Source organism: Arvicola amphibius, chromosome 5, assembly GCF_903992535.2.
Source record: "Arvicola amphibius chromosome 5, mArvAmp1.2, whole genome shotgun sequence".
Taxonomy (NCBI): domain Eukaryota; kingdom Metazoa; phylum Chordata; class Mammalia; order Rodentia; family Cricetidae; genus Arvicola; species Arvicola amphibius.
The window spans coordinates 115,365,733-115,388,056 of NC_052051.1; the positions used below are offsets into that span (position 1 = coordinate 115,365,733).

The window sequence follows — 22,324 nt, forward strand, 5'->3', positions numbered from 1 at the left end:
CTTTGACCAGACTCCAGAATTATAAAGCAGGTTAGAAATACAGAATGGTACCAGCTGCTACAGATAAAGACTGCATTCTCAAATAATCTTTTTCTCCTTTCTTGTTGCTGTTGTTGTCCCTCGGTGCTGTCTTCTCTCATACAGTGATGATTAGTCGTGAGGAGGCTAAGAATATCCTTTTAAGGCTCACATAGGTTAAGATTGGAGTGAGGAGACTCATGCTCCCAGGAACTCTTCAAATAAGTCACCGTATGATGTCCCTGGAATATTTGCTTTCCTAGAACTATTTTGCCTGTATGTTTTCTTTTCCAAGGAAATAAATTACCTTAGTTAACAATACAATTATTTTGGGAATGCCTTAAGTTTAAGATTAGATTGTTAGAGCTAAAAAATATGCCCAAGTTAGAAATGGTGGCACATGCCTATAATCCAATATTTGAGACAAGGGGATTAGGGTTCCAGGCCAGCCCAAAGGTACACAGGAAAACCCTGTCTCAAAAAAAAAAAAAAAAAAACAAGGACTGGAGATGAAAGTCAGTGGTAAAATTGTTTGTTCTAGGTTTCATACTCTGCACTGGCTATAGAAAGTGCCTGGATGGTAGGTGCTGCTAAGAATATGGCCCAAGAACCCATATCAAGTTGAATTTATAGATGAATCTATATTGTAATTAGTGGATAGCGCAGGATTGGGGATTGATACAGACTCTGCTTCTTATCAAAACCCAGGCTCTCTTCTGTCTCAGCTTACCATGGACTTCTTTGTAAAGTGTGCTTAGGAGCTGATGTGTCTTACAAGCACCTCAGTTGACTTCCTGTGTGGTAATACTGAAAACAGGATCAGACCCTTATCAGCAAATTCCCTTAATGCCAGTGTAGACCGACTCATTAAAAAGTATAATCTATTAAGAAATCTTTGTTTCATGACAGTGACTAGGGTGGGCCATCCATGGCAGCAACAATTGGTAGACATATACACATTCATGGTGAACTATTTAAATAACTGGAGGAGCTGGAGAGTCAGCTCTGCTGTGGGATTCTTAAAACCCAGGGTTTGATTTCCAGCCCTAAAACACTAAATCAGATAGTTGAGAGACAGTGCTGACAGAGGTTAGACCTTTTTCATAACTGTCTCACTTACTTAATGTTAAATTTCTGCACACACACCAAATAAGATAGTAGGACTTGGTTTGTGTGTTTTCAATATTTGTCCTACCAGATTGCTTTTCTGACTTTAAGGAAATTATACAAGCAATGAATGTTCAGTCCTGAAATTAGAGTCTAAATGTAAACAAGGAGAAACCCTTTATACTTCATTACCTAAAGATCATTCTGAATTATAGATATTTGTCATTCTAGATCTTCTTCCATTATATAATTATCTTTTAACAAACAAATTGCACAATGCATATTGTTTGATTACAAATCAGACTTTTCTTCATGTAATGGTTCTATAAGTTTCCAAGTTGTCGAATTTTCTTTGTAGTTTGATTTTTTTCTTAATCTGTTTTTTGATAGCTGGGCATGGTGGTTCACACCTGAAATCCCAACACGTGGGAAGCAGGAGTGGGAAGAGCAGGAGTACAAAGCCTTTGTCAGCTACTTGACAAATCTGAGGCAAGCTTGGGCTACATTTGGCTTTTTCTGTTTTCTTATCTAGGCCTCATATTTTATGTAGCCCAGGCTTGTCTATGACTGAGGCTACAGGAATGTGTACTTGGTGTATGATTCTTATATAACGTTTTCTTTTTGTCTCATTTCCTTAAAATAACTTCCTGGGATTAGGATACTTTTAAGAAGGCTTTGGAAACAAACACAATACCAGATAGGCTCCTCTAGTTTTTAGGTTTGCATCTTTTGAATTTGTTTGTGTGTGTGTGTGTGTGTGTGTGTGTGTGTGTTAATATCTGGTGTTTTTATTCAGCTGCAGAATGAAGAGGAGCCTGGGGAACCTGAGCAGACTACAGGTGATGCTCCTCCACCATACAGCAGCATTTCTGCAGAGAATGCAGGTGGGTACTGAGGCCAGGGCTAGCACTTAGACACAGACCCCTCCAGTTGTTGCAAGGAAGCAGGTCCCTTGTTTGTCTTAGCCTCCCGGCTAGTTTACACCCAAAATAACCACACAGAAACTGTATTAATTAAAACACTGCTTGGCCATTAGCTCTAACTTCTTTTTTTTTTTTTTCAAGATTTTTTTTAAAGATTTATTTATATATTTATTATGTATACAACATTCTACCTCCAAGTATGCCCGCACACCAGAAGAGGGCACCAGATCTCATTACTGATGGTTGTGAGCCATCATGTGGTTGCTGGGAATTGAACTCAGGACCTCTGGAAGAGCAGCCAGTGCTCTTAACCACTGAGCCATCTCTCCAGCCCCTAGCTCTAACTTCTTATTGACTAACTCTTACATATTAGTTTAACCGTTCTCCATTAATCTTTGTATCGCCACATGGCAGTGGCTTACCGGAGATTCCAACCGGTGTCCCATCTCGGGCCGAGGATCCATGGCTTCTCTGACTCTGTCCTTCTTCCTCCCAGCATTCAGTTCTGTTTTCTCCACCTACCTAAGTTCTGCTCTGTCAACTAGGCCAAGGCAGTTTCTTTATTCATTAACCAATAAAAGCAGCACACAAACAGAAGGACTCCCCCACCATCCAGTGGGTGCTGTTTGGTGTTTGTCTTCCCATCGCTTTCTATAAATTGTCTTTGGCTTGAGTTTTAATTTGTAGCCTAAGGTGAAAACTCCTGTTATTGTTATCTGATTCTAAAAACCAGATCAGCACCCCCTTTTTTCCCAACTGGTAAAGAAGGGCTTTTATTAGTTGGAAGAAATAGACACACACTGTAAAGTGACACAGAGAAGATGACCCTCTGCAGAGCAGAAGGGAGACCACTGAAGCCAAAGTTCCCAAACCCTGCTTACCATGCTGCAGCCTTTTAAAAGAGCTCAGTTTCATTCCAGGTGACTCATAAAGGAAGGGGAAACTGAGGAACAGGCTTGGCATGGTGTCATATCCCTGCAGCCTCTGCACTAGAGAGGTGCTTAGCAAGTTGGAGGGCAGCCTGGACAGCATGAGACCTTGTCTCAAAAAACCCAACGTGAACAAAGACACAAGGAAAGGAATGAAGGGTTGAGGAACTTAGTGATCCCTTGGTTTTCACAATTTCTTCATTGTAGAAGCTTCTTTCCCCTGTGTAGGAAAACAAGGTCTATAGTACTTTTGATAACTAGAGTTTCTGATAATTATTTCTTCTATAGCTCTTAAAAGTTCAGATTTACATACTTTATTTTATATGAGAGTGTTTTGCTTGCATGGAGGCCATAAAATTGCTAGAATTGGAGCTACATATGGTTGTGAACTACCATGTGGGTGCTGGGAATCGAACAGGTCCTCTGCAAGAGCAATAAGTGCTCTTAGCCACTGAGCCATTTCTTCAGCCCCAGTTCACCAGTTTGATAGAACTACGTCCATATCTGTAAAACAGGATTATGACAGAGTGGTAAATAGAAAGCCGTGTGCTATTGCTGAACCCCAGTCTCTGTTTCATCATAGGAAAATTGAAAACATTCTTCCTTGTAAAAGCTTGACAGACTTAGCATCCTTTTATTTTGACACTTTGGGAAGCTGTTGACAATTGATATGAGATTGATTCCTTTGTTATTCTGGGGCTCTGAAGCCACCGTTTATTGTGTGGAACATAGGTCAAGTGTTTCACCTTTAGTCTGGCTTTAGTTTTGAGTTCTGGAGTTGGTCTTCCTCCACTTCTATTTCCTTATAGTAGTAGTTATGATTTTGATTTTTTTTTTTTTTTTTTGAGCTCCTGAATCATACTCTGCTAAATTTTAGACTTTGGAAGAACTCTTAAGTTATCTCAGGGAATTAGCCTAAGACTAGGACACCAAGAGATAGAAGTATAGCTCAGTTGTAGAGAGCTTTCCTGTCATATGCGAGGCCCTGGGTTTGTTCCCCTGTCCTGTAGTAATTACTGTTTTTTTAAGGAGTAGAACACCAAAACTTGGAAAAGAAATCACTTTTTATGACTTTGATACTATGCAGTCAGTCCTCTTGCTCCCCAGTGCTGGGATTACAGGTGTGTGCGATCATACTCAACCCATGATCATAAATACTGGTCTTCTCTTAAATGTACCCAATTCATTAATAAGAGTTCGCATTCATTGTTTCATTCACGATAAAATGTCCTTTACTTTACGATTTACTACCCAGAATCATCCCTTTCTGACTAATATTTGGATATCTACCTTCTGTAGTTGTAAATTTTTTTTGTTTTTTGGGGGGGTTGGTTTTGTTTTGTTGGTTGAAATAAGGGTCTCTTAGCCCATACAAGCAACTCTGTGTAGCTGAGGCTGGCCTTGAACTCCTGACCCTTCTGCCTCCAACTTTAAACCATTTTAGATATATTTTCTCAAATACTTCTGCCTTATTCAGCTACATTCTATATTATTTCTAAAAATTCTTTTGGCATAAGGATTATAACTGGAAATAATGTCTGGTAGATAAATTACATTAGATAGTAGGATCATGTCTATCAGTTGAGGTTTGTGGAGTTGTGGGGAGGGGCAGGCAGGCAGAAAACAGTTTGAGATAGAATCTCATGTATATCTGTATCCACGATGCTAGTGGGAAGAGATAGGTGGGTTTCTGGAGCTCTCTGGCCAGCCGGTCTGGCCAGTTGGTGAACTCCCAAGTTCAGTGAGAGACTTTGTTTCAAAAATAGACAGTGACAGAGGAAGGTATCTATTGTCAACCTCACATTCGCACACATGAACATATATGCAAGTATACACCATACACCCACACGCCCTCTCCTACACAAGCCCACGCACAAAGAAGGGGGGGAAGGTTGAAAGTAGCAGGCAGTGGTAGTGCATGCCTTTAATCCCAGCATTTGGGAGGCAGAGACAAGTGGGTCTCTGAGTTCGAGGTCAGCCTGGTCTCCAGAGCGATTTCCAGGACAGCCAGGGCTACAGAGTGAAACCCTGTCTTGAAACACTGAGGGGCGGGAGAGGTTGAAAGTGATAGGTGATAGGCAATGCTGACTGCCTTCTTGCTTCCCCATGTGTGTGCATACTCACATATGTGTTCACCATAAACATATATGTATATACCATAGATACACATACACACACAAAAAGTTAGTATCTGTGTAATGCCTTCCAACTTAGGAACATGGTCAAACACCCACCCCCATCCCCCTGTTTATTGAGATTTTGTTTGTTGTTGATATATGCAGGTACAGATAATGGCTCAAATTAACTATATATGCTGTTTATGCATTTGACTAGCCTTTGGATTATTTTGGGTTTTCTATGTATGTAATGCCATCTTTGATTGCTGATTACCAATTATACCTTGCTTTCTGGCTCTTTTTTTTTTTTTTTAAAACATATTCTTACCCTGTTGTACTGACTAAGATTTCTAAGAGAGATTTGGTTAGAGGTGGTGATAGTAGACATTTTTGTCTTATTCTCTAATACATATTTTTTTAAAGTTTTTTTTTAAACTTTTTTTAGTTTATATATCCATGTGTTTTGTATGTATGCCGTGTTTGTGTGGGTGCCAGCAGAAGCCAGAGAGGGCATGGGATCCCCTGGAACTGGAGTTACAGGAGGTTCTGGGAACTAACTGGGCCTCTGGAGAGGCAGCAAGCACTTACCATTGCTGTCCTGTCTCCAGCCTTTTGTTCTATAACCTTGAGGAAGAAAGCTTTTAATAATTTACCAATGATTGTAATGTTTTCTTGGGTGTTTATTTGTAGTACTGGAGACATAAGGCAGGTGCTCTGCCACTGAGGTATTAGAGCCCAGGTCACACTAGTGAGTATTTTCTAGACATTTGTGACCAAATTAAGGAAGTTTTCCCTTTTTTTCCAAATGGATATTAAATTTTTGTTCTTTTGTTTTGAGAAAAGATCTCCATGGACCATGTTGTCCTCAAATACTATGTATAGGGAGACTGACCTTGAACTCCTGGTTTTCCTGCGTCTACCTGGAAAGTTAGAATTATAAGCATGTACCACCACACCCAACACCTGAATACTGGGCACGATGGCTCATACCTTGGAAGGTTGAGACTGGAGCGTTTGAATACATACTGGTTCATATATTTTCTGTGTAGAAGTGCTCTACTTGCTTGTATGCCTGCATGATGGAAGAGGGCACTAGATCCCATTACAGATGGTTGTGAGCTGCCATGTCATCATTGGGAGTCGAACTCAGGACCTCTGGAAGGGACAGTCAGTGCTTTTAACCACTGAGCCATCTCTCTAGTCACCCAGGTTGAGTTTTATATTACTAGATCCTATTACAGACGAGGAGGAGGAGAGGGAGATTGTTATTCCTTTTTTGTTAATGAGGGGCATTGATGATTGACATTTTCAATAATTATTACAATAAGAATGTTGAAGTTAGCTGGTGTAGTAGTTCATACTTCTAATATCAATACCCTGGAGGTCAATGCAGAGCAGTGGCAGTTCCAGGCCAGCTGAGGCTACACAACAACAACAAATTTTATGGAGAAGCTAATTTATAACTAGAGAGTAAAAGAAAGACAAACAGAATTTTTTTTCTTTTGAAACTTGAAAGATGTTTAGAAGCCGGGCGGTGGTGGTGTATGCCTTTAATCCCAGCACTTGGGAAGCAAAGGTAGGTGGATATCTCTGTGAGTTTGAGGGCAGCCTGGTCTACAAGAGCTAGTTCCAGGACAGCTAGGAAACCCTACTTCAAAAAACAAAAACAACAACAAAAAGTTTAATCTTGTAAATACGTCTTTTCTGTTGTGCTGCATATTTTGTAACAGAAGTCAGTGAGTATGAAGTACAATGTTCATAAAAGGAGATGGAAGAGTTCATAGAATTATTTTATGACCCAATTAGTTACCTAGTAAAAACAGGAACACATGAATATTAAGCCCTTTCCATTTTTTCAAGTTTGATTTTTGCTTTTTTTACTGAGAGGAAACTACAGTGTAGATCTTAGTGCATGTGTGAAGACTTTTTAACCATTGACAGGAGATCTGGCTGTGTTTCCTAGGCGGAACTCAAGCTGTGACCCTGTAACATCCATCGCCCAAGAATCTGAGATTACAGGTTCACACCACCATACCTGGCTTGTGTAAGGTGTTAGCCTAAGTGTTTTCCATGACTATTTAAATCACCAGGTCTAGTGATCACTTAAGAGTCTGGGACAGGCAGATTGTAAGTTCAAGGGTAGCCTGGGCAAATAAAAGGTAAAAAGAGGGTTGGAGAGGGCAGCTCGATGGTGGAATACTTGCCTACAAGCCCCTGGATTTGATCCCCAGTACCACAGAATAAATGCGTGTTAGATTCAAAGTGCTCCAAAACAGTTGGAAATAAGTATAGCACGTGAGTTTTTAATTTACTTATTTATTTTTAAGTATGTGTGTTTGTATGTATGTATGTTTGTATGTATGTATGTATGTATGAGGCAAGGTCTCACAGTGTAGCCTTGGCTGAATTGGAACTTGCTGTGTATAACAGGCTGTCCTTGAACTCACAGAGATCCACCCACTTTTGCCTCCTGAGTGCTGGGAATAAAGGTATGGACAATCTTGTTTTTAAATACATACTTAAAAATTGTTCCGAGTGTCACATTTATTTATGAATGTCTTTTGCTTCAGATGGATTTTACTACTTCCTTTTTTTCTGCAGCGTATTTTGATTACAAAGATGAATCTGGGTTTCCAAAGCCCCCTTCTTATAACGTGGCTACAACACTGCCCAGTTATGATGAGGCTGAGAGAACCAAGACTGAAGCCACAATCCCTTTGGTTCCTGGAAGAGTAAGCAGTTTGTTTGTTTGATCTGTGTTGTTTGGGGGCTGCTTAGTTGGAGTTATTTTCATTATCCATTATTGAGTTACTAGAATTGTCATGGTCACAGCTAATTTTAAGCATATACATTTTCTTTTGGAATAGTAAGCATCTTCTGAAAATGATGCACCAAGCAGTATAGCATGAATAATAAAAAACCAGAGATAGATATTGGGGTTCAACCTGAAGATTAGAAAAACAAAACTGCCAACCACTAGAGAGACCTTTTATCATTACCAAATCTTCAGACCAAAAGGGTGATCCTGTAGTGCTCTCCGTCAACCTCAGACTCCACACTCCACTGATTCCTGTCTCTTCCCCACCCAGCCATATAGCTCCTGTTGCCACCTCTGTAGTGCAGGGTACTACAGTAAAGGCATGTGATCCCAAGTGCTGGGATTACCTCTGTATGGGCTCTGTTTCTCTTTTAGACAGGTTCAGTCTTCTATAGCCCAAGGTGGCTTTGAACTCACAGAGATCCATCTGCTTCTTAGGAGGCAGAAACAGGCAGATCTTTGAGTTTGAGGCTAGCCTGATCTACAAAGTGAGTTTCAGGATAGCCAGGTCTACACAAAGAAGCCCTGTCTTGAAAAACAAAAGCAAAAAAAGAAAGACTTAGGCAATCCTTTATTGGGTCTAACATTGCAGCACTGAGGAAGCAACAAAGAAAGTTTGTCTCTTAGCCAACTTACCAAGCAGTCTCAAGCAATCTACTTAGTCAGTGAAGGGGTATGTTTGCACCAATTACAGTAGACCTTTCACGAAAAGGAAGGTTTTTGGTTATGCATCTCACCTTTTATGCCAGCCACAGCAATGACTCTGCCAGGCCACCAGAAGTGCTCCCCTCTGGTCTAGCACTTGTAATAGTGCTCAATTAGGGGCTGGATAGATGCATCCAGCAGTTAAGAGCACTGGTTGTTCTTCCAGAGGTCCTCAGTTGAATTCCCAACAACCCCATGGAAGCTTACAACCATCTTCGATGCCCTCTTCTGGCATGCAGGCATAATGCAGACATATGCATACCTCAAAATATATACATAAGTAAATTTTAAAAAGAAAAAAGTAGTGCTTAAGTGCCGCCTAGTGCTCCAGTGAGAGGTGGGGCTCCTTTGTGTATTTCATATACTCTGTACATGTACTGTGCTCTGCAGACCTGTTGAAATCTGTGAAGAAACTGTGTAGAAATTACACGTAGCTCTGATTAATTACAGAACACTTAAAATTCTTTAGACAGGTGTCCATAGCTTAGATATTTCTTTTCTTTTCTTTTCTTTTTTTTTTTTTTTTTGGTTTTTTGAGACAGGGTTTCCCTGTAGTTTCTAGAGCCTGTCCTGGAACTAGCTCTTGTAGACCAGGCTGGCCTCGAACTCAGAGATCCGCCTGCCTCTGCCTCCCGAGTGCTGGGATTAAAGGCGTGCGCCACTACCGCCCGGCCGATATTTCTTAAAGGTAGATATATAGAGGTACTTTTTAATACAGGGTACAGTATATTTTGCAGTGGGCAAGGAGATTTGTTTGCATAAGTACATAGAGCTTACTATCCAGCTTAGGTAAAGGGCTCCCAAATACTTGTATCTATACTGCACAAGAGCTGTAGACATCAAGAACTCAAAGAGATCTGCCTACCTCTGCCTCCTGAGTGCTGGGGTTAAAGGAGTGTACCACCATCTATTGGCATAGTCTGTTTCTTCTAAATCACTCAATACATAGTCTGCATCGTTTGAAAAGGTAGGCCACATAGCTTGGTGTTGACCAAGATCATCTAGACTGTAATAATTGTGCTTTCAGATTAGGATGGACAGGTCCTATCTGTCAGTAGGAGGTGAGCAATCAGATCTGAATTCCAGTACAAACAAGTGTTTATGTTGCCAAGCTGTGGACAGCTGTGTGCTCTTCATGGGTCAGCCTCAGGAAGCACTGGAGCTGCCCTCTTCAGTGGGCTCTAGATTCCTGATATTATAGTCCACTAACAGACCCTGGGTAGTTGGTACGCTAGAATTTAAGTCAAATGTGTAGATATAGATAGATAGATAGATAGATAGATAGATAGATAGATAGATAGATATTTTTTTTTTTTTTTGAGATAGTGTCTCACTGTGTATTTCTTGGTGGACTAGAACTTGCTATGTAGACCAGGCTGTCTTGGGAGTTACAGAGATCTACCTGCCTCCGCATCCTGAGTGCTGAGGTTAAAGTTGTGTGCTACCATGCCCAGCTGAGGGATTTTCTTGAAAGAATTTGGTATGGGGCTAGAAATGTACCTTAATAGTAGAATTCGTGCTTAGCATTCGTGAGGTCCTAGACCAAATAATAACTAATAACTTGGACTATAAAATGAGAAAGTAGTTTAGAAAGCTCTGGAGATACTAAGGTGCTGAACCTTAATAGCTTCTAGTTCTGAATTGAACCCCAGTAATAAATGTACTCCTAGATACTCGTATTCGCTCCTTGTATTTTTCCTGATGTCATTCCTTTGTCTAGAAATAATTCATCATAACTCTGTCTTACTCTTTTTCCTTCATTTAGGATGAAGATTTTGTGGGTCGGGATGATTTTGATGATGCTGACCAGCTGAGGATAGGAAATGATGGGATTTTTATGTTAACTTTTTTCAGTAAGTATACATGCAGCAGTCATTTCCTATAAACCCAAGTGTTAAGGCAATTATGGATGCCACAGTGTTAACTCATGCCAAATCTCATCTTCCAGGCTTACAGGGCCCATTGTTATTGCTGCTGCTCATATCCAGATGGCAGAGTAGGAATGCAACAGCATTGCTGGATTTTTTTTCTGTAAACTTCTAATTTTCTGATAGATCAAAGTCAATCTGACTCTGCCCCCCTTTTTCTTCCTCCCTCCCTCCCTCCCTTTTCTTTCTTTCTTTTTTTGTTTGTCAAGACAGGGTTTCTCAGTAGCCATGGAGCCAGTCCTAAAACAGGCTGGACTTGAACTCACAGAGATCCGCCTGCCTCTGAGGACTAGAATTAAAGGCGTGCGCCACTACTACCCAGCTATTATTTATAACTGTTCTGACTGCATTCCAGAATAGGGCCCCAGATCTCATTTCAAATGGTTGTGAGCCACCATGTGGTTGCTGGGAGTTGAACTCAGGACCTCTGGAAGAGCAGCCATTGTTCTTAACCTCTGAGCCATCTCTCCAGCAGATGTTCCCCTTCTTAACATTTTGATGCACCTCACTTACATGTGAGCCCCTTTTTTATTTACTCTGTGAAAAATAAAAAAAACCATAGTGCAAAAGTAGTGATGCTCTGAGCTGTCAGAAGACACAGCAGAAGGATGAGTAACTTGATTCACTTATGTGGAGGCGCCAGGTTGCTATCCGAAGTGTTTCATTTACTCACTAACCTATATGGCAACAAAGACAGGAGCAGGTTGGTAAGCACTGACCAGCAGCACACAGAGCATGCAGCATGAGATTCATAAAGTCTTCCCTTGCTTTTGAGGGAGATCAAGGGGAGGTGGAGATGGTTTGTCAAGAGCAGGCTATCTTTTTATATCCTAGGGAATGCCACATAAGTAGGGGCTGCTGCAGAGAACACTTCTGTCCCTTGGCTAACGTATCTTTTCCCTCCACTCTTACAGTGGCATTCCTGTTCAACTGGATTGGGTTTTTCTTGTCTTTTTGCCTGACCACCTCAGCTGCGGGAAGATATGGGGCCATCTCAGGATTTGGTCTTTCTCTAATTAAGTGGATCCTTATTGTCAGGGTAAGTTGCATAGCAGAGAACATAGATTGTGTCAAGAGGCAGTAATTAGAATGACGGTAAAGTGAGCTAAAATCAGTTGCATATAATTCCTATCTTCTTGTTTCGTGTTCACATCTAGGAGATGATCTGTTTTACAGGTTGTTTTGATATGTATGAAGTGCTAATGTGTGTGGACACCTGGAGTTTCTGTGATAGAGGGATGGGCATTCTTCATGTTAATTCTTGTGAAGTTTTAATTTCATGACATTGTCCATCTTTCCCTAGTTTTTCCTTCTAGGACTGGTTATGTAGAAGCATCTACTGCTCCATTAGGGAATTTCTTTGATACAGTTATAGCAATGTCTTTGGTTATATGGGAGTTCCCAGTTGATACTGCCTAAAATAAAATAGTTTAAGTTCTAGGACATATAGACGCTTTTAAAAAGTAACTTTAATTTGTTCAAAGCCACAAAACTGTACAAAATGGTTTCAGAGAGGGGAGCCAAGGTACACAAGATGCTTGACCTAGGGTTCTAGAAATTCTTCAGTAATCCTGGATGTGCTTATGCTCAGTCTTGGAACTCAAGGCTCGGCTTTCTCCAGTGTTCCCTGAATACTCCTTGATGATGTACCTGATGATCTCGATGGAGCTGCTGTACATGTTATACTTCAAAAACCTAGATGCTGAACAAGATTCATCAGTCAGGCTGGGTGGTGGTGGTGCACACCTTTAATCCCAGCACTTAGGAGGCAGAGGCATGTTGTGATGGGAGCGGCGGGTTGCATTCTGCCACCCGGCTAGCTTTACCCGAAATAGTTACACAGAAACTGTATTCATTTAAACACTGCCTAGCCCATTAGTTTCAGCCTCTTATTGGCTAATTTTCACATCTTGCTTTAACCTATATTTAGTAATCTGTGTAGCACCACAAGGTGGGCTTACCAGGAAGGATCTTAGCCTGTGTCCATCTAGGAGAGGAGAGCTATGGCGACTGCCTGAAGCGTCTGACTGACTCTGCTTTCTTTCTCCCACAATTCTGTTCTGTCTACTCCTCCTACCTAATTTTCTGTCCTATTAAAGGGCCAAGGCAGTTTCTTTATTAACCAATGAAAGTAACATATAGACAGATGACCCACCTCCATCATTTCCCCTTTTTCTGTTTAAACAAAAAAGAAAGGCTTTAACTTTAACATAGTAAAATTACATATAACAAAACAGTTATCAAGCAAGAATTACAGTTACAATATTTAGATCTATTTTATCATAACTAAGTAAAACTATAACTATCCATTCTTCAACTCCATCAAAGACTCCAGAAGGATATAATATTACCCAAGCAAACAAGAAATAAGCAACTTCCAAAACTCTAGAAATGACAGAGAGAAATCTCGCCACCTGGACAGTCACCCAAAGTTCTTCTGTACCATTGGGGCGTCCATCTTCAGCCTTTAGGCCCATAGTATCCAGCAGACATTTCCATGAAGCAGGAAATTTCAAAGACAGTTCAGTTACTTTCTGCTGTTTCCTGCAGAATGTCTTGCAGACTCTTTCATGAATCAAGAACCCCAAAAGACCATCACACCTTTAGGCAAGTTCAGCGGTTCTCTCTCTGCGGGTTCTCTGTGTTCAGTTTATGCAACAGTCCAGGCAAGAGCAGTTTCTTGCCCAAATGGCTATCAAACTCCATAAGGAGCCTCTTGGATGCCCATCTTCCTCTTGAAGTAGATTGGTGCTGCCAGGAGCAGACGTGTCTCATTATCATGAAAAGCCCTAAGTTATTAAAACATTTAAAATGCCATCCATATTCTGTAGCCTTTGAAAGATATGAAGAATGCCTATCTAACTGAAATATATATCTATATATCTAGAAAATCTAACTAACATAACTACAAGCTTCACTATTATCAATGACTATCCAGTAACAACCTATATTTCCTAATTATACATAACAGTTTTTGAAATGAACTACACAATCAAAATACCTTAATCAAGAGCAGAATACATATACATATAACAAAATTGACCTTAAGATCCATACCAATGCAAATTATTCATATCTATATCATATCCCCCTTTAAATGTAAAAGAACATTTATAAACAATATTTGGGAATATGGGCGCAGTTATTTCTCTCCAAACTGCTTCCTCCTGAATGGGGGCACTGTTAATCAGATCTTTCATGGTATATAACCTGTGTGCTAAGCCAGGCGGTGGTGGCGCATGCCTTTAATCCCAGCACTTGGGAGGCAGAGGCAGGTGGATCTCTGTGAGTTCGAGACCAGCCTGGTCTACAAGAGCTAGCTCCAGGACAGGCTCTAAAGCTGCAGAGAAACCCTGTCTCAAAAAAAAAAAATAAAATAAAAATAAAAAAATAAAAATAGCCTGTGTGCTAGATTCATCTCAGTTGTCAGTTGAGTGAAGTAATTTTTTGAGGGTGTTCACAGCAACCTTTCAGGAGGGCGTGGTCTATCATACCATTTTGGAATAGAAGCAATCCACGGGGTCTCATCCTCTTTGAGAACAAAAGAAGACCCTCTTTTCCAAAGCATCATGTTCTTAGATCCAAATTCTGAAGTCATACCCTTATGATATCCATTCTGGTCTAGCCTGGCAGCCCATGTAATGAAAGGTCTCTCTGTACTTAGCTCCTTTACAGTCAAAAAATTTAAAGAAAACACACATAGAATCCAGACCCTCTGTGAATTTTCCATTTTTACGTGGCTTGTTTTTCTTTATTTCTTTTAATCTATAACTATTTGTACTCTGTCTCTTTAAAGACTTTGGCCTTTTTTTTTAAGGCATTAACTTTATTCTCTCTATATATTGTTTTCTTTCCCAAGCCTACGTACACTCATCCAACATTGTGACCTATTTAAAGGTCTTCTATGTCTGAATCTTTCTTATTGTGAATCTGTAATTTTTTTACTATCCAGGAGCATTTTTGTTTTGCAGTTTTAAATCACTAAGCACTTAAGAATCTAAGCTGTCACATTCCTAGGTCAAAACAGGTACTGCAGGTTTGCTCCGCCCAGTCCAACATGGCGGGACCACTCGTGTCTCTGAGCCGCAGCACACAATGTCCCCCTTTTAGGCACACAGCGAGTCTAGCACTTTACTCCAAATGCTCCATTCAAAAGCTCTGTCTCCCCACAAAAGCCAGACAGAGATCGCAATGGCAGCACGGCCCAGAAACTGGTATCTCAAAACCGCCACTTTTTAGCAGACCTGATCCCGCGGCCTACTCAGGCAGGAAGAGCTGAGCCACATGCATGGTCTCAGCTACTTTGTTCCCGACCCCTAGTGGGCCCAGAAATGCTCAATAGCTGGAGTTTGCACTGGCGGCAGGGCCCAGGAAGCCACGTATTAAAATGGCTGGGACGCCCCCCCCCCCCATTGCTAAATCAGGAAATCTCTCTACAGCATGCCCTAGCAAACAGCAAAAAGCTGTGTTAAACTCTCTCTCTCTTTTCTTTTTAAGCTCTCTCAGGTTTTTAAGTGGATTTAGTTACCACATTGGGTGCCACTCTGTTGTGATGGGAGCGGCGGGTTGCGATCTGACACCCGGCTAGCTTTACCCAAAATAATTACACGGAAACTGTATTCATTTAAACACTGCCTGGCCCATAATTTCAGCCTCTTATTGGCTAATTTTCACATCTTGATTAACCCATTTCTAATAATCTGTGTAGCACCACGTGGTGGTGGCTTACTGGGAAAGATTTAACATGTCTGACCTGGTGGCTGGCTCCATGGCGTCTGTCTCAGGTTGGAGCATCATGGCGACTGACTAACTTCCCTTCTTCCCAGCATTCTGTTCTGTCTACTCCACCTATCTAAATCCTGCCCTATCAAAAAGCCAAGGCAGTTTCTTTATTAACCAATAAGAGTTCTCCATCAGAGGCAGGCGGATCTCTGTGAGTTCAAGGCCAGCCTGGTATAAAAGAGCTAGTTTCTAGGACACGCTCCAAAACTACAAAGAAAAGAAACCCTGTCTTGGAAAAAAACAAAAAACAACAACAAAAAGATTCACCAATGGGTTCAATACTTTTTTTTTTTAAAGATTTATTTATTAAGCATACAATGTACTGTTGGCAAGGAAGGCACCAGGTTTCATTACATTACAGATGGTTGTGAGCCACCATGTGGTTGCTGGGAATTGAACTAGGGACCACTGGAAGAGCAGCCAATGCTCTTGCCCTCTGAGCCATCTCTCCAGCTCCCTGATTCAATACTTTTTTTTTTTTTAAGTATACTTGCTGCCACACATGGGCACACATCTTTAATCCCAGCAGAGATGGATGGATCTCTATGAGTTCAAGGCCAACCTGGTTACATAGTGAGTTCCAAGCCTGCTAGGACCATACAGGGAGATCCTGTCTACAAACAGCAAGCAAGCAAAACAAGTATATTTTGTCTTCAGGTTGCTATTGTTGACCTGGCAGAGGAAACCAGGTAATTATAAACTGGTAAACTGTGGCTGGGGAAAATGTTCAGTGGGTATGAACACTTGCTTTTGAGTCCCCACCCACATATAAAAAGGTGGGCGTAGCTGCACATGTCTATGACTCCCAAGCATTGGAGAGTGGACATAGGCAGATCTCACTGCCCAGAGCTCACTGCCCAGCCAGTCCAGTAAAAAAGGCAAGCTTCTGATTTAGTGAGACCTTGTCTTAGTGATAGAGGAAGATACCTGAAGACACTCTCTGGCTTCTGTGTGTCCATGCACACTGGTGCATATTTGTACCATGCATACACACCACACACAACATACATAGCTAATCAATGTTAGTTGGCCAATGCAGTTTTTCAGAGCAAGTCAAAGGACTCATTGACTATTTTAGAAATCTAAAATCCTTTGAAATTTAGGTAATTGTGGGTTTTCTCCCTGTATAGTTCATTTATATTCATCCAAAAACATGGACTTTCAGAAAAACAAAGAGTAAAAACCAATGGACTTTAAGACCAAGTCCAAGAGAAGTTGACATTTCTTTTTTAAATTTTAACTTGTTTTATTAAGAAATAAAATATTAGGAGCTGGGGAGATGACTCAGTGGGGGAAAGTATTTGCTGCAAAAGCTTGACGTCCTGATTTTGGGTTCCTAAAGCTTAAGGAAAACCCAGATTCAGTAGTATTACTAGCGCTCCTGTGGGAGATGACAGGCAAAAACAAGAATCCCTGGAAGGGAGCAGCCAGCCAGCATCTGTATGTAGCATGGGGAGACCCTGCTTTTAACAAGGTGGAAAGCCAGGACCAGCATCTGAGGTTCTCCGACTTCCACATATAATACAAGGCATGCACGCACACGTGCGCAAACACGCATGCTTTTTACATATAAACACACACGGAATATAAAGTATGTATGCACTGGAGCCTCCGGTGTCTCTGCTTCTTAGCTGAGTTACCTCTGGTCAAAATCTGAATTATTTAGAAACAGTTGATAAGGTTTTTGTTTGTTTGTTTCATTGTTTGTTTTGAGACAGTGTTACATTGTTTAGCCCTGGCTGGACTGGTACTTGCTATGTAAACCAGACTGGCTTTTAGAATTCACAGATTCACCTGCCTCTACCTTCTAAGTGCTGGGATCAAAGGCATGCACTACTATGCCTGATCCAAGTCATAAGTTTTAATTGACATGCTATACAAAATAATAAATTCTGAAATTCTGTTCAAAACTTGCCATGTTTGGGAACCATATTGGTATCACAGTGCTTGTGGTTGATAATCTTTATTTTAAAAGTCCGAAATTGCAGTCGTAGCAATGCTGGCAGTTTGGATATGCCAAAGAGAAGCCACGTGCTTTTAATGAAAGGTGAAAGTTTTCACACGGTAATGAAAGAAAAAATGTCCATACTGAGGTTTCTAAGATCTTTATAGCGGCAAGATTTTTTTAAAGAGCCATGTTTGTATAACTTATCACAGTATATTGTTAGTTTAGTGGCACTTATCAATCTTTTATTGTGCTCAATTCATAATCAAACTTTATCAAAGATCCACATATATGGAAAGACTGTATATGCATAGGCTTGGGAGCTGTCTGCCATTTAAAGCATTCCTGAGGGTCTTGAACGCTATCTCTCATGGACAAAGAGCGAATACCACACTTTTATTGTCAGACTTTGGACACCAGGGCATCCAAGAGAATAGACTAAGTTTACATTATTAGTTATCTTTGGAATCTAAATGAAAACCAAGGTCAGAATGGCTTAGCAAGTCAGAAAAAAATAGGGAAAGTTTTCATTCCTTACGAAAACAGGTCCTGCCAGAGATGTTCATTAGATCAAATCACTAGCAGGGAGAGCTGAATTTCAGCTGTACTGTAGTTCTTGCTCCCCTCGGGGTTAAAGACTGGTGGTTCTGTATCACACTAAAACACAGCAGTACTTCACAAGAGAGCATGAACTTCACATACATTTAATACATTTACCCTGCCAATGGCACATTCTGGTTCACCCCATGATCTTAAAGCTGATAGAGACCTGTGGCTGACTACTGCCACTCAGCATCCTGAGGGACTTTGTTTCATCCTGCCTGTCACAAAGCTGAGGAAAGACTCAAATGTAAAAGATGGTTTTATTGAGTGCATATTGCTCTTGTTCTGTCATAAAGTTAATCACTTTTGTTAGAGACCATCTGTATTCTTTTTCTCTTTTAAGAGACCTTCAGTTCTAACTTGCCAAAAGAATGCCTTGTCCCAATTCCTGGCAAAGGTATAGGATTACCAGGATACAAAGTTCAGAATTCAACAAATTGGACTTCATTGGCAAGGAGACAGTGATGCCAACCAAATAATCACGTCTAATGCTAAGTATATACAATGAAACTAGAAACATACTTAGATAGGTATTTGTGGAGTATTGCCAGGGTTACAGGCATGCACCACCATGCCAGAGATTTTAAAATTTTCTAACAAAATGAAGAGTTAAGTATGGTGGCACAAGCGTGTTATCCTAGCCCTTGGAAGGCTGAAGGAGAAGAAGCGTTACTAAATCCAGCCTGAGCTGTATACCAAACAGTCCTCAACACCCTCAAAACCCATTTTGTGTGTGTGTGTGCGCGTGTGTGTGCGCACACACACACTTAGAAAATAAGGAATCCGGAAGAAAACAGAACTTTACAGTTTTTTTTCCACTAGAAGTTGATTTGCATTTCTTGTAAATGATTTCAGATTAGAAATAAATAGACCATATTTTTTAAAATTATTATGGTACTAGTAGATTGTTCAGTGGTTAAGAGCACTTGTTGCACTTGTAGGGAACTTGGGTTTGGTTCTCAGCACCCCATGGTGTCTCACAACCATTCCTAACACCAGTTCTAGAGGATCTGATGCTCTCTTCCAAATTCTTCAGGCGCCAAGCTTGATGCATGTAGTACACATACAACAGTACAGGCAAAACATACATGTTTAATTAATTAATTGTAAAAAGTATGTATATGTGGTCTAAGTGACAGTTGTGTTTTGTGTGCTCCTAAATTAGTAAGTGAAATTGTTCTGTTAGGCTGCAATAAAGTCTCTGCCTTTTTCTTCTGCTTCTTCTTCCAGTTTTCCACCTATTTCCCTGGATACTTTGATGGCCAGTACTGGCTCTGGTGGGTGTTCTTGGTTTTAGGTAAGTGCTTTTAACTTTTTAAAGTAAAAAAAATTATCTAATTTAAAATGTCTTAGCTAAGATTACTTTAATAAAACCTCCTCTCACTGTATTATATTTACCATCAATTTAAAACATAATTTTTATATTTTTTCATTAAAGATTAGCTAGTTTCCTAATACATGCATGTTAAAATAGAGTCTGTGAAGTGCTTTTCTAGTCCATTTATGTGTGATCCGTGGGGCATACTAATGACAGTAGAGTGTGGGTTTTTTTTTCTGCTTTTGAGTTATTTCCGCAGAGGGTTTGCAGACTCAGCCCTAAGTTGATTATTAGTGTACTGTATCCAATTGAATTAATTCCTGTATATTTGTGAGCCATCTTAAGTTAGACCTGTCAGTAAACCACCAAATACGTATAGCTCTAATGCACATAACTTCTGAAATTACGGGCTTTCCAGAATTCTGTAGTTCTCCATTGATAAAAAGACTTAATTTATATTAAAAAGTTTTAAAACTGTATACGTATACATACATACATATATACATATGTGTTACATGCACACATGAAGGCATTCTGACTATTAATCTCTAGAAAATAATGATTTCTTGTTTATTTTAAATTATTTTCCTCCTAAATCATTAAAGCAATGAAATTAGCATGGGGTGAATTTTTTAATGTTATCTATTAAAAAAAATGTGTGAAACCACTCTTTACTGCTGTCATGTCTACAAAGCAGTAGCCCCCAGTAGCTTTTAAAGATGATGGGGCAGGAGAGATGGCTCAGTGGTTAAAAGTTCATAGTATTTTTGCACATCCCAGCCAGCGGGATGCAAACGGTGGTCCCTGATAAACCTATAGGAGGAAGAGGAGTGGAAGAACAAGAGACACTAGAATTGACGGCAAGACAGTATTTCTGATCAAGCCGCCAAGTTTATTACTCCTCAAAAGCAGTTTTATAGCAAACTGGCAAGGGGAAAGGGAGGTGTGTCAGGTCTGCTGGAATTCAGGCCTGGAGACATCCCTAGCTGGTAGGTAAATACTGAGGGTCTGTGTGACTGTTGACTAACAAAGGAAAATGCTAATGTTTTCTAAAAGCCTGGGGCCTCCAGGTCTCACTAGGCTAAATGCCCTAGGTCCGGAACTTGCCTGCAAAGATGAATATCTTACCTGTGAACTTAAGATGACTGTAAACAAAATGCAGATCTAGGTCTTTGCTTCCTGCATTTGCAGAGGACCCGAGTTTTATTCCCAGCACCCACGTCTGACTGAGAGAGCACCTGCACACACCCCAACAAAGATACTTATGTAATCAAATTTTTTAAAAAGAAAAAATTGGTTAGCACTAGACATCTTTGACATCATCGCTCTGTCTACTGAAAGCTCAGCACTCGTAACAAGACTCTTGGTTATTGCAAAAATCGTTCCTTTTTAGACTTTGTTTTGCTTTGCTTTTTGTTGTTTTATTTTATTTATTTATTTTTTTTGAAACAAGGTTTCTATTTGTGGCCCTAGCTGCCCTGGAACTCACTCTGTAGACCAAGCTGGCCTTAAATTCAGAGATCCGCCTGCCTCTGCCTCCCAAGTGCTGGAATTAAAATGTGCAGCTACATCTGGCCTTCTTTGTGGGGTCGTGTATTTTTTGTTTGTTTGTTGTTGTTTTGAGTCCCAGTGTTGGCCAGACTGGCCTTGAACTTGCTGTGTAACTGAGGATGACGAACTACTGATCTTCCTGCCTACACCTCAAGTACTGGGTTATATGTATACACCATCATACTTGGTGTTCAGATTCGTAATTTGACTGTCTTCTGTTTTTGAGACAAGATCTTACTGTGCACCCTGTCGCTGGCCAGCACTCACTGTGTAGATCAGGATGTCCTTGAACTTGATCTTTTTTACTCTGCCTCCCAAGTGTTCACCTCTGTATCTAGTTTGTGCCTTACATACCTTGAATCATCTGTTAAAGCTGTTGGTGTACTGTTGCTTGAGAATCTGCCTGCTTAGCCTAACCTACACCCATCAGGAACTTGAGTTGAGACCTGCCTTTCTTAGCCATCAGATGCATGCTTTCCTGACCCTGCATCTTACTGAGGAAATGCAAGTGGTCCTGTCGCTCCCTGCCTCCTCCACTGAGACATTGTCTACTCTTGCTCACTGGAATCTAATGATTCCAGAGAGAAAGGGTGAATTTCCTCCTCCCTTGAGTTCCACAAGTTTAGTAAAAATGAGTGGCATGAGAGTAGCTCGGGAGCAATCCTTTATTGTCTTGTTCTCTAAGGTGGACTCTGAGAGAAAGGCTAGGTAGGATATTGAGCTCCGTGGCCTAGAAGCTCCAATCAAAGGGGAGACAGTAAACATTTTCACATGGGTTATTGGCAATATAATTTGAAGGATTGATTTCTGTATTAGTGTTTCATGGGTGAGAGATTGATATTATTGATTATTCTTGCTGTGTTCTATTTCTGTAATAAAAGCAAAAGGGGGGGTTTGGCGAGGCATTGGTGTCACATGCCTTTAATCCCAGTACTCGGGAGGCAGAAGCAGGTGGATCTCTGAATTCAAGGCTAGCCTCATCTGCAGAATGAGTTTAAGGATATCAAAGACTACACAGAGAACCCTGTCTCAAATAAAAAACAAAAAAAAAAAACAAAAAAAAAAACAAAAAAAAAAAAACCTCAAAGCAAAAGCTGGGGTAGGACTGTGTACCTTTGTGTGTTTATATTCTCTCTTTGGGAGCTTCTGTAGGAATCTGTTCAGAGCACATTCAACTTGGTGGCTGTGGTTAACCTACACTAGTAGTTTATTTACCCCACTTGTTATTATTGTTGCTGTTATTTTGGTTCAAGGCAGGGTTTCTTTATGTATCCCTGGCTGTCCTGAAACTCATGTAGATCAGGCTGTCTTTGAACTCACAGAGATCCACTTGTCTCTGCCTCTTGTGTGCTGAGATTAAAGATATCTACCACTACCACCACTGCCTGGCCAAAGCCCCTCTTCTCTTCTCTTCTCTTCTCTTCTCTTCTCTTCTCTTCTCTTCTCTTCTCTTCTCTTCTCTTCTCTTCTCTTCTCTTCTCTTCTCTTCTCTTCTCTTCTCTTCTCTTCTCTCTTCTCTCTTCTCTCTTCTCTCTTCTCTCTTCTCTCTTCTCTCTTCTCTTTTCCCTCCCTCCCTCCCT

At 40.6% G+C, this 22,324-nt stretch overlaps 1 protein-coding gene across 1 annotated transcript in view; it reads left to right on the forward strand.

Moving 5' to 3' along the window:
- Nucleotides 1-22,324, forward strand: part of Ndfip1 (Nedd4 family interacting protein 1) — a 50,618-nt gene that overhangs the window by 18,338 nt on the left and 9,956 nt on the right. Inside the window, exons 2-6 of the mRNA XM_038330816.1 lie at nucleotides 1,922-2,009; nucleotides 7,696-7,826; nucleotides 10,383-10,470; nucleotides 11,460-11,584; nucleotides 19,106-19,172. Coding sequence (XP_038186744.1) covers nucleotides 1,922-2,009; nucleotides 7,696-7,826; nucleotides 10,383-10,470; nucleotides 11,460-11,584; nucleotides 19,106-19,172 — 499 coding nt within the window. The remainder of the gene's footprint in view (nucleotides 1-1,921; nucleotides 2,010-7,695; nucleotides 7,827-10,382; nucleotides 10,471-11,459; nucleotides 11,585-19,105; nucleotides 19,173-22,324) is intronic.